General features: G+C 45.6%; 1 protein-coding gene across 2 annotated transcripts in view; it reads right to left on the bottom strand.

Annotated features, from left to right (window-relative positions):
* PGBD5 (piggyBac transposable element derived 5) overlaps positions 1-14,005 on the bottom strand; it is a 104,740-nt gene that overhangs the window by 13,966 nt on the left and 76,769 nt on the right. For both annotated transcript variants that reach the window (XM_077149417.1, XM_077149418.1), the window contains exons 4-5: positions 4,124-4,304; positions 225-422 (exon numbers count right to left, since the gene is read on the bottom strand). In XM_077149417.1, the coding sequence (XP_077005532.1) occupies positions 225-422; positions 4,124-4,304 (379 nt within the window). The remainder of the gene's footprint in view (positions 1-224; positions 423-4,123; positions 4,305-14,005) is intronic.

Consider the following 14,005-nt stretch of genomic DNA (forward strand, 5'->3'; position numbering starts at 1 on the left):
CAAGTAACAGAGCACTAAGGGGCATTCGCCAGTTAGAAGCAGCAGGTATTGCCAATGTGGCTCAGAAGCTGGTGATACTGGGATTAGCCTAACAGAGCTGTCCCTGTGATCAAGGATGCCAAATTCCCTCCACCAGATGTCTTGTGCAAATGTACCAAACCTCCCGCCAGGCTCACGCAGCATCCCTCCTCACGCATCTCTGGCAGCAGGGACATGCCCCTTACCTTGCTGGACTGGGGAGTAGGCATTGCTCAGAAAGCGGAAGTGCCCTTTGTTGAACCAGCAGATCAGAGACATGTTGCCCTTCATCTTTATTCGGTACTGCCCCCGGGCCTGGGGGGCGGCCGCGTTGGTCAGCATGGATGGAGGGAGGCCGGTACAGTCACTTTTCCGGGAGCTGAGCAGGCCACAGCAGTAAATCTCTGCTTGGGGAGAGGATAACAAAATCCCAGACCCAGCATCATTAGAGACAAAAGCTGTTTCCCCCTGGGTGTCATTCTCGGAGGAAAGGACGGTGAGTGCCCATTTCTGAGGCCAAAGCCTGGGAAAGGGACCCTCACGAAGAGACTTCTACAATTTTGAAGACTTTTGTCCCTCTGCTCTTTCCCTCCATGCTTCTATAAGAACATATATTTAAGATTCCATGTAAGATTATATTATAAGCGAGAAGTCAATAACAGCAGCAGCAGCAGCTATCATTTTTAGAGTGCGACTATAAACCAGGCATGGGGTGGGCAGGTGCACACAGCATCTCATCTGCTTCTGGAAGCTTCTGTACACAGCAGGGGATTGTACCCACACTGCAGAGGAGGCTCAGCAGGGTCAAGGCCCTGTCCAGCCTCCCTTAGCTCAGAGGGCAAAGGGCATTAAGCCCCAGTCTGTCTGACATCTAAACTTGAGCTCTAAACCACTAATCACCCCATCCTAACAATATTACCAGGAATATACTGACCCTGAGCCAAGCACTGCGCTAAGGTCTAGGAGACAGAGCTGAGTATCCCTCTAGGGAGATAAGCTGAATGCAAAGGAGAGAATCATCAGAAATCATGGACTGAGCTAAGGCTCTGCCTGTGGATATAAAGAGCGGTAAGAGTGGGTGGGGAAGGCTTTCTGAAGGTGAGGGAATCTGAACTGAGCATCTGAGACAGGGAAGATTTGCATCTGGTTCCCACAAAGACATATCCAAGCCCTAATGCCCACCCCATGGGTGGGAGCCCATTGTATAGAGGATCTCTGAAGACAGTATTAGCTAAGGTGAGGCCAGCCTGAGACAGGGTGGGCTCTGATCCTATCTGCCTTAAAAGCAGAGGAAATGTGGACACAAGAAGAGAGAGAAGGGAGAGGGACGGCCAAGGGAACGAAGGTGGAGACCGAGGTATGGACTGCCGACAAGCCCCTGCCAGGACACTACAACCTTCCAGGAAAGCACGGTCCTGTCGACTTCTAGCCTCCAAAACTGTGAGATGATAAATTCCTGTTTAAGCCCACCGGGCTGTGACACTCTGTTACAGCAACCCTGGTGAACTAAAACCCAGGGGTGGAGGGGAGGCACTATGGCCTCTTTCGACTGTGCCCCAGATCCAAGGCCTTCCCGGGCGCTCCCTGCTCAGAGGCCCTCCCCACTCCACCCAGCCAGGCCTCAGGGAGAAGGGAGCTCCCCCTCCCCGCCCTGCCCCGAGAGCTGGTCCCCTCAGTCTGCACTCAGGGAGTGTTCCTTACTGGAGAGTAAATGAAGTGGCATTTTTGACTGAAAACCCTGGGAAAACAGTCTCATCCTTTACTCTCTTCACAGCCCACTGACGACTGACGTGGGCTCATCAGTAATTTTAAAACATTCCGTATTTCATATGCATTCTTCCCTCATCATTACACCTCTACCTCAAGCTGGGAGAAGAAAAATTTGATGAGTTTTTTTTTCCCTCTCTTGAGAATGTCTTTACTCTCTATGCATCCCCCCCTCCCCACAGGCTATCCATCACCCTTATTAGCAGCAGCGAGTGTTGGATACAACAAGCCCGAGTGTGAGCCAGTGCTGAAAATACACACAGTTCAGCGGCTCAGACCAGGCCTTTTCTGGGATAATGATTTCCAGAGTCTACCTTTTTTCCTAGCATGGTCAGATGGCCTGACCCAAACAGCACTCTAGTCTTAGGATTCAAAAGAAGAATTTTTTTAAAACAGGGAAAGAGGATTACATAAACCAGGATTAGGATGTTTTGAATGTGTCTGGGGTTCAGTATGCACAGCCAGATCAAAAGCAGCTGCATTTCCACAAGAGGAAAAGGGAAATAACAAATCCAAGAAGCAACCACGTTTTCACGAATCTATACTTGTATGGAAATAGGCGTAATTATATGAATTTCCTTTTCTGGCTTTTATTTTAATAAGTGGTCTGTGTGCCCTAGGAGGGGCAGCCTGACGCTTGGCTATGAATGCTTTCTTCAACCCTCGCTTCGCAGTGGAATCCTCTAGGGAACTTTAAAAGGCAGACTTGGGGGCGCGGCCACCAAGTGATTCTGGACGCAGGCGTGTGGAGGAGCGCAGCCCTAAGTGTTAGTCATTTCAGATCAAGCCTGCGGGGCCCCGAGTGAAGAGCTCAATAGCATTAGAGGCTTCTAAAAATAGCATGAGATTTTTTTAGCCATTACCTAACGTTCTCTGGAAAAATCCAACTTTCATACCTAATTATTTTCTTGCAACTAGAAGATTCTTCTCCTGCCCTCCTTCTCACGCGCTGGGTCAGGGGGTGCCCCCTCTTCCCCGAATTGCAGGACCAAGACCCCCAACTCTCAGGGAAGCGGCACTAATTGTCAGCTTCCAAAATACGGTCTGTGATGTTCCTTTTGCAGTCTGGACTGTGTTCCTTCTCCAGGGGCCATTATTCACACCACAGGTAGGTCCCGACCACCCCCTGCTCCCTGAGCCCCACCTGACTCTCAGTCTAGGTGAATGGAAACCCAGACAGGTCAAGACCAGGAGCAAATCCCAGAGCAAACATGGAGATTATTAGGATCTCCTAGAAACTGCAGGGGGATTCTTCATCCCCACCCACCACCCACGCTGCGTGCGGCATTGCACAGGTGATGGACGGGAGGGTGGGGCTCCGGCTTTGCCCACTCCAACGTGGCAGATCCCTAAAGCAGCTTGTTGATGGGGGTTAGCGCCCAAATCCTCCACTTCGTACTTCCAAAGCCCCTCTTCACCCAATGCTCTCAACAAATAAATAATGAGCAATTACTGTAAGCCAGGCCCTTTTGGCCACTGGGGATGGACAGGTGTGTCAGATACAGCCTCAGCTATCAGGAGCAGAACCCACAGACCAGGTCCTTATGGCAGCTGCTGAGGTCGCAGGTTGTACGCTGTTTGCTGCCCATTATTTAAGTCCTCTGGTCTGTTGCTAAGGATACATCAGCAATTCGAGTGGCTGTCATAAATAAGCGGGAGCTTTTTGTGTTTCCTCTGAGTGGACCAAGTATAAATCCCTAAATTTAGGATGAAGCAAAAGCAAATGCAGCTAGCCAAGGGCTTCCTGACTCGGTCCATGTCTTTTCCTATGATCCATATTTGTGCCAGAGCCATGGAAGGTTTTACCCCATCTTTGCAACAAAAGAACCAAACATCTTTGCAGTGCGGGGAACTAAGACCTTGCTGAGGCCCACTGAACTGTTCCCTGCATTAATCTATGTGATTCTTTACAGAAATCAGATACTCTTCTGCTGACTGGGAAGGAGCCACATTACATATCAGGGACAAGTTCAGGAAACTTCCTGAGAGCCTCATTAGAAATTGTTGCCTTGGGAGAAATCCTGGAATGGGCGTGGCCTTGCAACAAAGAACACACAAAGAAATGTGCCCCTGAAAAGTGCACGGAGTGTGGACCAGTGAGTTTCCCCAACCATGAGTCAGGGACTTGTACACCTGTAGATCTGCAGTCCATAGCAGGGGTCCAGGTATATGGGAGGAGCTTAAGTCTGCTAACACATATTTATTCCCTCAAGGAAGTTCCTCTATCCCTAGCATCCCGTGATCATTACACATCTACACTCCCTCCCTCAGCCTTCTCCCACCGAGCTGTCCAGGAAAGGAAGGAGCCATGTTCCCACCAGCATCCCCTTTGACCAACCTTGCTTTTCAAACTCTTCAAACAGGGTCAGACTGGTGATGCTGGGTCCCGTGAAGATGATGTAGTTCTTGCCCACTGCATTCCGGCAGAGGCTTTTGGCCACCATGCTGTGGAGCTGGGACTTATTCTTCAGTGCGTCCAGCCCATCTGGGTCTCCACCTTCCTTCAGGTGGACGTAAATCTTTAAGAGAAACAAATGCACGCACAACAGCATGAGACCTGGTGGCCAAAAACCCATGTTTGGGGAACATGGGTTGCCTTCACTAGTCTGGGAACTCATGGGAAAGCCACACCTTCCAAGGGTCACTGGTCCCATATAAACCACACCCCCCCCATCATTGACTCAATTTCCAGAGCAGTAAGGGTGGACCACCTGGAGAAGGCTCTGCTGTCCACAGAGAGGTGCCGGGTATCAGCAAGCCACCTCTTAGCCCTGGTGGCTGGAGGAAACCTAGGACTCTTCAGTTTGGAAAGGTTACGGTAGAGAAGGAAAATGATGAACATTTACCACATAACGAACCTGGCAGATGAGGTCACCACAAAATACATCCCTCAGATCTAAAACACCGGAGAGAGTGATGTTTACAAAAAATAAAAAAGTAAAGGTTGCTTCACCTCCAGAATTAATATATCCATGCACTTTCCATTTGTATATTGCTATCTGATTCACAACGTATGCTCACAATTATTTCACTTGTTCTTTACAGTCATAGCCACGAAGCAGGCAGAGCAGGTATTTTATGCCTCAAGTTGCAGAGGAGGAAATGGGGAGTGGTGTTTAAAAACAAGCTTGAGGTCTTAGGACCTACAAAGAGGAAGTGCTAATCAAATTTTAAATTCTTTGCCCATGCTTTTTTTTTTCATGAACATCATCAAAAGGGTCAATGCAGGAAATATAAATAAATTCAACCAGAGTTTGGTGCTCTCTATGGTTGGCTGAGCCATGAAGAATTAAGCAGATGAGAATTAATTAATATTCTCCTTTAGAGAGAATAGCTCTCACGGGATGTTTCTGGGTGCCTTTGTTGGCAATAGTTCGCAAGCTAACAGAGCTCGCCTGTGCCTGTCACAATGACTGGGGAGTCGGGCTGGCAGTGCCATCTTTAGCTGCCCTGCAATGCACAGAATGGCACTGCTAAGTGATGGGTGGTTCCATGCAAAATGCCCGGATAGAAACACTGAGGTGGACCACACGGAGGGCGCAGCACGTCTACTTCAATATGCATCTTTTAAAAAATGGCTTTGGGTGCTCCCTTCCAAAATTCAGGTATCTTCATTAAAGTCTGATGTTCTTGAGCCAGATGAATAGCAAGTGAGGTCTAATTCTAAAAGCAGTTCACCTTCTGAGGGTTAATCCTCCCTCAGACATCACCTGAGATGCCCTCAGGGTATACCCACCCTTCTTGTAGCCTGGGAAGCAATGGCTTGATAATACTGAATGGTTTTTATGGGATAATTTTGCATATCACCGATATTTCACTTTAGGGTCTCTAGATGTCTTCACCAAACATGAGCTCTGTTCCCAGAGGGAATTAGATCGTCACTACCACAGGCTACACGTGATTCTGGTTGAGGGAGGACCTTGTCTCAGAACCAGCCTTCTCCTTCAGGAGAGCCACGATTGTGTGGCCCCTCTCCTGGGTCTCTGCCCTGAAGGCCACATCTGACACACACCACCCTCTCCTTCAGATGTCCTCTCTGAACTCCCACAATAACCATGCAGGGCACTGTGTGCCCAGAAACCCAGTCTAGGGACAGTGAGTTTCATCTCATCTGTCAGCCAGGACTCTCACTAGTGAGTGGGCAGTGTGCTGTTGGAAGCAGACCTAATCTTGATGATATTCTTTTGGTTTCCAAAGGCCTCCTTTTCTGGACAGGAGGCATTGATTGGCACACTTGACCTCCAGCAGGTAAAACTGAATAGGACTAAATGTAAACAACCTGAGGTAGGTTACATTTAGTAGGATTAAATGTAAAATTCAACAGCCAAGTTCAAAAAATGAACTGCCTCTGGAAAAGGATCAAGATATGTGAATTTGTAAGAATGCCTTTAGAAGAACAATGAAAAACTTGGTGTCAGATGACAGTAAGTCATTAGACATCATGACTGACCAAGAAATTAATGTCATTTTGGTCTGCATTAACAATGAAGGAGGTGACAGTCTTATTCTACTCTGTTCAAATCAATATTGGTTTTATCCTGTTAAAAAATGGAATTCATCAGAGAAGTACGAGAGGTGAGATGTAGGATGGGATGGACTTAAACCTGGAGATTTGCACAAGAGGAATCTAAGAAACTGTCTTCTTTACTTTAGAGAGCTGTCTTGTGGCCTAAAGACTACATTCATTCTACTTTAGAACTAACATGAAAAGATAAGAACACAGATTCTTCTCAACATCAGAGAGTCTTTTCGAACATTGAGCGCTGACTAAAAACTGGATGGGCTGCCCCAAAGAGGTCCCAGAGTAAGCCAGGTGACCCTCTGATGGAAGGTCTAGACACTGGGGAGGGCTAGGTGGGACAGTTTTCGAGGTCCTACCCAAGAACAAATGGGATCTGAGATCTACTTCTGCCTTACGGATGAGGTAGAGGATAGTTACTTCGGGCCCATGAACAAAACTGCACAGGAGACTGTATCTTTTCCTGATGAACACAGAGCCTTTGATTCACAAGAGGATGAAAGAACTACAGTGAATAGATCTGAATGTGGCCATCTTGGGGTATGTCCCATCAGCCTAATGAAACTGCCCTGAATGTTAAGTCCTAGCAGCAAAGGGCCAAGGATCTAGATTCTAAGGACTCAGCTTCTGTCTTTGATCTGATAATAATTTAGAGAGAATCCATTTTTCCTCTAATGGCTTCTTGCCAATGGCTTTCCCACAGTGGGTAAACTTCTGGCTGAGGCACTGGGTGAGCCAGAGCCCTGTAAGCCAGTTTTGGGAATAAAGTCAGTCTTTTGGAAGCTAGAGTATCCAGGCTACTGGATAACTGGTGTTTTTCTTTTGTTTTGTTTTTGCATGGGCAGGCACCAGCAGTTGAACCCGGGTCTCTGGCATGGCAGGCGAGAACTCTGCCTGCTGTGCCACCGTGGCCCGCCCTGGGTAACTGGGTTTTAAACCATGGTATATCTTTAAGATTTCACCTCTCAGATTTCCAGATTAGATTCCATTGTATAGACCAATATCTTCTTTGTTCCGTTGTGCTCTCCTTGGAAAGGTAGACTTCCACGAGGGCACACAGCACTGCACTGCACGAACCTGAGACAGTTCCTGTTGGGGCAAGCCACTGGACGGACCTGCAGCAGTCTGATCAAAGGAACAGCGACTGCTTCACATATCTCTTTTACCTAGATGAAGTCAACAGGAATTTCCTGAGGAATTGGCTGACTCCTTCTCTTGCTTATTGCAATAAATGTATCAAAGTATTGAATCACGTAATTGAATCCAGGAGAGGAAATTTCTGACTCAAATTAGCCCTGCTAGGATAGAAGAAGGCTACAGCAGTACTTCCAAATTTCTAGTTATTTGCAATCCTTCTTTGTAGCTACAGTTAGAAGACATCCATTGGGATCATTTCAAAAAGCACCTTTGCTACATCCTAAGCCATGTAACCCTGCATGAGTATGGCAATTCATGCCAAAAGCAGTATCTCCGAAATCAAGGGAGTGTCAGGATCACGTTAGGACTTTCATGGCCCCTTTCCTCCATTAAAAAAAAAAAGTTGTATTTTATGATGCATTGATGAAAAGCTGATTGTATTAATGTTATATATTAAAACATTTTCTTTGGTTTAAAAGTTATTTTTTCTCTGATTTTATGAGAAATTACAATATTTTCATGAGCCCCTAAAAGTACTCTGGGCTCTGGGCATTAGCTCCCGTGCCTAGTGATGTCAGCTCTGGCTCTAATGTAAGTGAGGCAGGGATGGGAATATGGAAAGAGGAGAACGAAAAGGCTGTGAAGTTGGCAGTACCTATTGCATTTGGCATTCCCATGAAAGTTGAAAAAATAAGATAAATTCAGCTGGAAAATATTCCACAAAACCTTTGCAAGCTCAGACAGTGGCCCACCTACCACAGGCACCCGATAACTGGTTGTGGGAGTAGCATGCGAATGACCGGATGTGATCTCTTCTGCCTGCTTGGGGTGTGGTTTAATGACAGGCTCTGAAAACAGGAACTAGTGACCAGGAACTGGCACATGATATTTTTATCAGCAAATCACCGTTTAACTGTGACCATGATATTCTATGAACAACAAAATATTTTGTTCTTCAGGATTCATGAGGGTTAAGGACACACATGAGTGCATACAAAAGAAAAAAGGAAAAAAAGCCCCAAATAACCACACCTTTTATGCCAATAATGTTTACAGAGCTAGATCTACAAAATCAATCAAAGCACACGACTCCCCCGTCTGTCCTGAGTTTCAGGTACTGGACATAGAGTGGACATACATTAACAGTCCCGGTGCCTGTCAAGTTTTCCAGGGAAGCCTCGTGCTGCCCCAGCTGCCCTCCTGCTCCAGCTGCAACCAGGCTGGAAAGTCTGACTCCAGATGCTGGGAGCCTCAGCACCTGGGTTGGGTCATCTCCTCCAGGATGGGCTCCCAAGGCCGGGATATCACCTGGGGGTTCCAGGAGACGGGAAGTCAGCCTCAGCTCCCGTAGGCACTTTGTGCAGTCTGGTTACCTAATTATTCTGGCCTCCTTGTTTCTTCTTCCATAAAATACATGGGCTGGGAGGGAAGAACCACAAGGCTCCTTCTACTTCTGGATCTCTGAGCTTTTCATTGGTTCCAAAGGGGAACACGAGTTGTGCCTCGGTTGTCCTTCAGATCAGAGACCCATGGGTCTCAGCCAGTCAGAATCTTAGGCAGTTAACAGAGGGAATGATTCTTAGAGATTTTTAAACAATCGATCGCCCTCATTTGCAGAGAAGCTGGAGAACATGAACGTATCACTGAGATACCCATGCCAAAAATTCAAAGACTCAATTAGGCAGAGACGCATCGAGGGCCTTCCTGCCTTACCAAGAACTTGGCAACATACTGAAAAATATAATTATCATAAAGAAATCATTTCAAGATGGCACGGCAAATGTTCAGGTGACAACACTGCTGAATCTTGAGAATTGTGGGGTGAGGAGCGGGGACTTCCTAGAGAAGGGGATAACTCACCAGAGTCTCCAAGAATAGGTAAGCTTGGGGAGAGAAGAAAGGAGGTAAGGGAATTGAGCAACCGTACACTTTGTCAAGGAACTTGCAGGGAACAAGCAGCGGTCCCTCAAGAGAAGGGGAAGTGGGGAAAAGACCAGAGAGGGAGGGGGCTGGGCATAAAGAGCCTCAACTGTCATGCTATAAGACACAGGGCTGCAGAGTCTGGACCTGGGGCAGAGTATCTCCTCAGGGGAGTCTGTCCAGCTGCCTGTGTACAGGATGCCAGCGCACAGGACGAACTTCAGGGGCCAAGTCCACAGGAGGGGTCCAGTGGGTGGGCGGCCTCAATCGTTAGGGAGCGCTGACCAGGGGGGCAGGACGAGGGAAAAGGTAGAGAGGAGGAAAGAAATACTGTGATATCACCAGAGCGTGCAAGGGCGAGGGACGATCCCGGGGTTTCCGACCTGGCCGAGGCGGCTGACTGTGAGACAGCGCCCTTCCTGAGGGAGACACAGGAGGAAGGGGGGTGTGGGAAGGCAGCCTGTGACCGAGGTGAGCTTAAGGGGCCCGAGAGACAGCCAAGAGGAAGCCGCAGACAGAGGAAGACATAAATCTGCAAAAGGTGAGAGTGGAAGAGACAGATTTAAGAGTCATCAGCACGGAGATGTAGGGAAGTCTTTGGGGGACGGCATGACGGAAGGAGCGAGGTGGCGTCAGACCCTGGGATCACCAGCGTCCAGCAGTAGACAACAGAGGAGGTGTCACAGAGAAACAGAAAATGGGTGGCCGGGGAAGTAGGGACAGATACCAGGAGAGACAGACATAGGGGTAAAAAGTGTCAAGAAGGAGAAAATACTGAGCTGGTCCAAAAACCTGGCTGAAAAATATGTTCTGGATTTGATTGTCTTCAAGGCCACATAACTTGAGGCAGAATTGGAACAGAAATGCTCTGCATGTCTGATTAATCATATTTAAAATCCATTAGTAACAAAGTATTTCTTCATGAACTCACACCCCTGTCCTCTCCTCACAGGACATGTGGCATTGTTTCTGTTAGAAGTTTCTGTACAGGTACCTAGACTCAAATTTAGAAACACTGTGTATTGGTTCTTTTTCTTGCTGCAAAGCAAAATTAGCACAAACTCAGGGCTTACATGTCACCCATTCATCTATTAGCTCACGGTTCTGTAGGCTGGAAGTCCAGGTGAGGCATGGGTGGGTTTTCACATTCCTGGGGGGATCACAGACCGAAATCAAAGTGCAGCTGGCTTTGCTCTCACCTGGCTCTTGGGAGCCTCTTCCAAGCACAGTCAAGTTATTTCCTTGCAATTGTAGCACTGAGGTCCTGCTACTTTTAAAAGTACTCATCCTATTTTCCCGTTAGTTCTATCTCGAGAATTTCAACCCAAGTTAACAATCATAAGTATGTCAAAGGATTTATATGTAAGCACGTTCACCGCAGAGTTTTTTAGAATAGCAAAAATTCTAATTATCCCAGATGAATAGGAGACTGGTTAAAATTATTTATGTAAGTTTGACAGAACATGGCACAATTTTTAAAAATCATGATGTAGAAAAGTTATTTAATGACATAGTAAATATTCACAATAGCCTTGAAGTAGCCAGGTTATAAAATGGTTCTAATGTGTGTGTTTATATAGAAATGTGAATTATATCCCCGAGTGGCTATTTTGGTATGTTGGAATTATTGGTATTTTGGAATTTTCATGTTTTTAGGTTACACATATAATTTTTTGTTTTTTGGCATGGGCAGGCTCCGGGAATCAAACCCAGGTCTCTGGCATAGCAGGCGAGAATTCTGCCACTGAGCCATCATTACACCACCCTAAACATATAATTTAATCAGAAAAAGATACACTAAATATAAATATAAAAAAACTTCCCTATTGTGGAACAGTAATGCATACCAAGCTCTGAAATCTGTTCTATAACTACTTGTTACAATGTACGTTGAAATTTATTGCTGTTTTGTATATATTTTCCACAATAAAAAAAAGTGTTTTTTATTTTAAAAAGAGACCTTCCCAATCAGAATGACCCAAACAGGCATATTTGGAACTTTGGTATTTGTTCCCCAAGACATCCCAGGTTGAAGTTTATGGCTGTTAATATGTATTGTGTTAAATGTGTTCTTGCAGGTGATAACCCTGAACCTGGGCCTGCCTCTCGCTCTCCTGAGGGTAACACATTTTCCCAACACAGCCAGTGACATGACAGTTGAGGGGCTTTAACCCTCTGGTAGAACAAACAAGATAGTCCTGATATTGGACTATCTTGAAATGACTTAGTTTAGTTTTCCCACAAGGGAGCATCTGAACACGGGCATTTTTCCAGACTCCAGCCAACATCTTCCTAAGGGGTGGACAATCAGTTGCTGCAGGAGAAGGGGACATATAGCTAATCATAGGCTTTCCTCTTATTGTTAGGAAAACCAGAAGAAGGCTGAGGTCAAAATGTGGCCTGGAGGGAGATGACAGCAATGAGATGCCAAAGAGGAGCCCAAATTTGAGCACTCATTATAAAATAAGGAGCTTTTTTTTTTTCAAAAGCAAATATAAAACAGTACCTACATTTAAATAAACAGGGTTGTTAAAAAAATAATAGTCTCAAAAGTTTAAACCAAAAGGCATGATTTAGGAAAAATGGTTACCGATTTAGGAAAAATGGTTACCAGCACAGTCAAAATCTGGCCAAATCTGACCCATCAGTTGTCGTGTGGTCTGCTGGTCACCCCAGCCCAGTACCTTACTGGTCTTGATTTGCTTTGACTGAACAACTTCAGCTCATCTAAGCCCTTAGCTAGATGAATACATCTCTGACTCTATGATTAAAAATAAAAAACAAGTTGCCTCCAGTGGAGCCTCATTCCAACCAAGCCGACAGAGCTACTACTGCTGAAGAGACTTCATATGTCCATGTGCGACGTGAAAGCCTACCCTAAAGAATCCCACAGCTACTATGTGGGATGGCAGCATCACTAGAAATCCACATGCATATTCATATGCTCTTAGGTGCTTTCTAGAAGAGCTCCCAAAAGACAACCTGAAGAAAACTTCATTCACTTTATTGTTTTTTTTTTTAAACATGGGCAGGCACCGGGAATCAAACCCGGGTCCTCGGGCATGGCAGGTAAGCACTCTTACCTGCTGAGCCACCATGGCCCACCCTTCATTCACTTTAAATGTTTAGTTACTTGCTGGTTTGTTTTTTAAAAAGCTATATCCCTCCCTACATATACAAAGTGAGAAGGCGATAGGGTTTTTTTTTTTGACTTCCATCACTGGATAAAAAGGTTGGTTGTACACACCAACCTTTTTTTATCTTCATTTGTTTGCCAAGTGTCTTCAGGGCAGAAACATCTCTTTCAGTTGCCACGCTTTTCACCTTTCCTTGAAAAAATGTTGCTTGCGCCAATGATTCATTAATTTTTAAAACTCGGTGTTTAGCATGGGAGAGAAGAAAACTGAAAAATATATATTACATTTGGTTCCCAGACATTGGTATTAATGATGTGTATTTTGGACTATTACACCAGAAAGAACCTTAGGAAATCTGTATGATATTTGTAATACTTTTGGGGGACACATGGAACACATCCTTATTATTCTCAGCCCTGCTTCTCAAGAGGGACCTAGAGTTCATCCCTTTCTTTTTTTCAGACTTCTCAAAAGAACACCAGGGAGAGCTGCAGTAACTGATTAGCTCAAAGGCCATTAATATGCATCAGATGCTTCTACAGAGTGGTTGCTGAAATTTTGGTGCCCTCCAGATTGTCTAAAATAAAGAACTAGAGAAAATCTGGTTCCAACTATGCTGATCTTGACCACTCGTCTCCCCTTTCAGAAAGAGAATCACATTGCTCCATCATTGGTGCAGAGCATATCTGGGGACTGGGAATAATCATTTGTTTGAACCTTTTTCGTAAATTGTTGTGTAAGCAGCAGGATGGACAGTATAATCTCGGTGGTGGGAGAAAACAGCACCGGAGTACAGGATCTGCGTTCACTTAAGTAACACAGAATAGGAGTCTGTCCTCTGGGCCATCTGGGTGGGACAACTGCTCCTGAGAGCCATGAATTTAAACGATGGTCAGCCACCATCATTTGTGGCAGAAGGATTGAGCCGCCCACAAAGGAGAAACATACTGAGAAAGGCATCAGTGTTGGATGAGATGGGCTTGGGCTTAATTAAGTATTGCTTCTGTCATTTGCTAGCTCGTGTGATATGGGGAAAGTTATTTAATTGCTTGGAGCCTTGGTTTTCTCATTTGTAAAGATAATAATACTGTATATACCTCAAAAGGCCATTGCAGTTAACTGAAAGTCATGTACGGAGAAGGTTTTTTACATAGCAAAGTTCTATACCTTGCGCTGTCCCAATGGGGTAGCCTCTAGCCACATGTGGCTCTTTAAAATTAAATTAACAAAACTTATGTAAAATTAAAAATTCAGTTCCTCAATCACACTAACCACGTTTCAAGTACTCAAAGCGGCTAGTAGCTACTCTACTGGCTTGGGGCTACGGGGACAGATACAGAACATGTCCATCGTTGCATTCCATTGCATGGAAGTTCTATTGGATGTTGCTGCTTTACACCATCTTTAGTTCATGAGTTGTTCTCTTGTGGCAAAGTCCAAGCCACCACTGATGGATGATTTTCTTCTCTCTCCACCATTTTTTTCTCACATTGCCACTTACCATTAG

This window comes from Tamandua tetradactyla, chromosome 2 (genome assembly GCF_023851605.1).
Source record: "Tamandua tetradactyla isolate mTamTet1 chromosome 2, mTamTet1.pri, whole genome shotgun sequence".
NCBI lineage: Eukaryota > Metazoa > Chordata > Mammalia > Pilosa > Myrmecophagidae > Tamandua > Tamandua tetradactyla.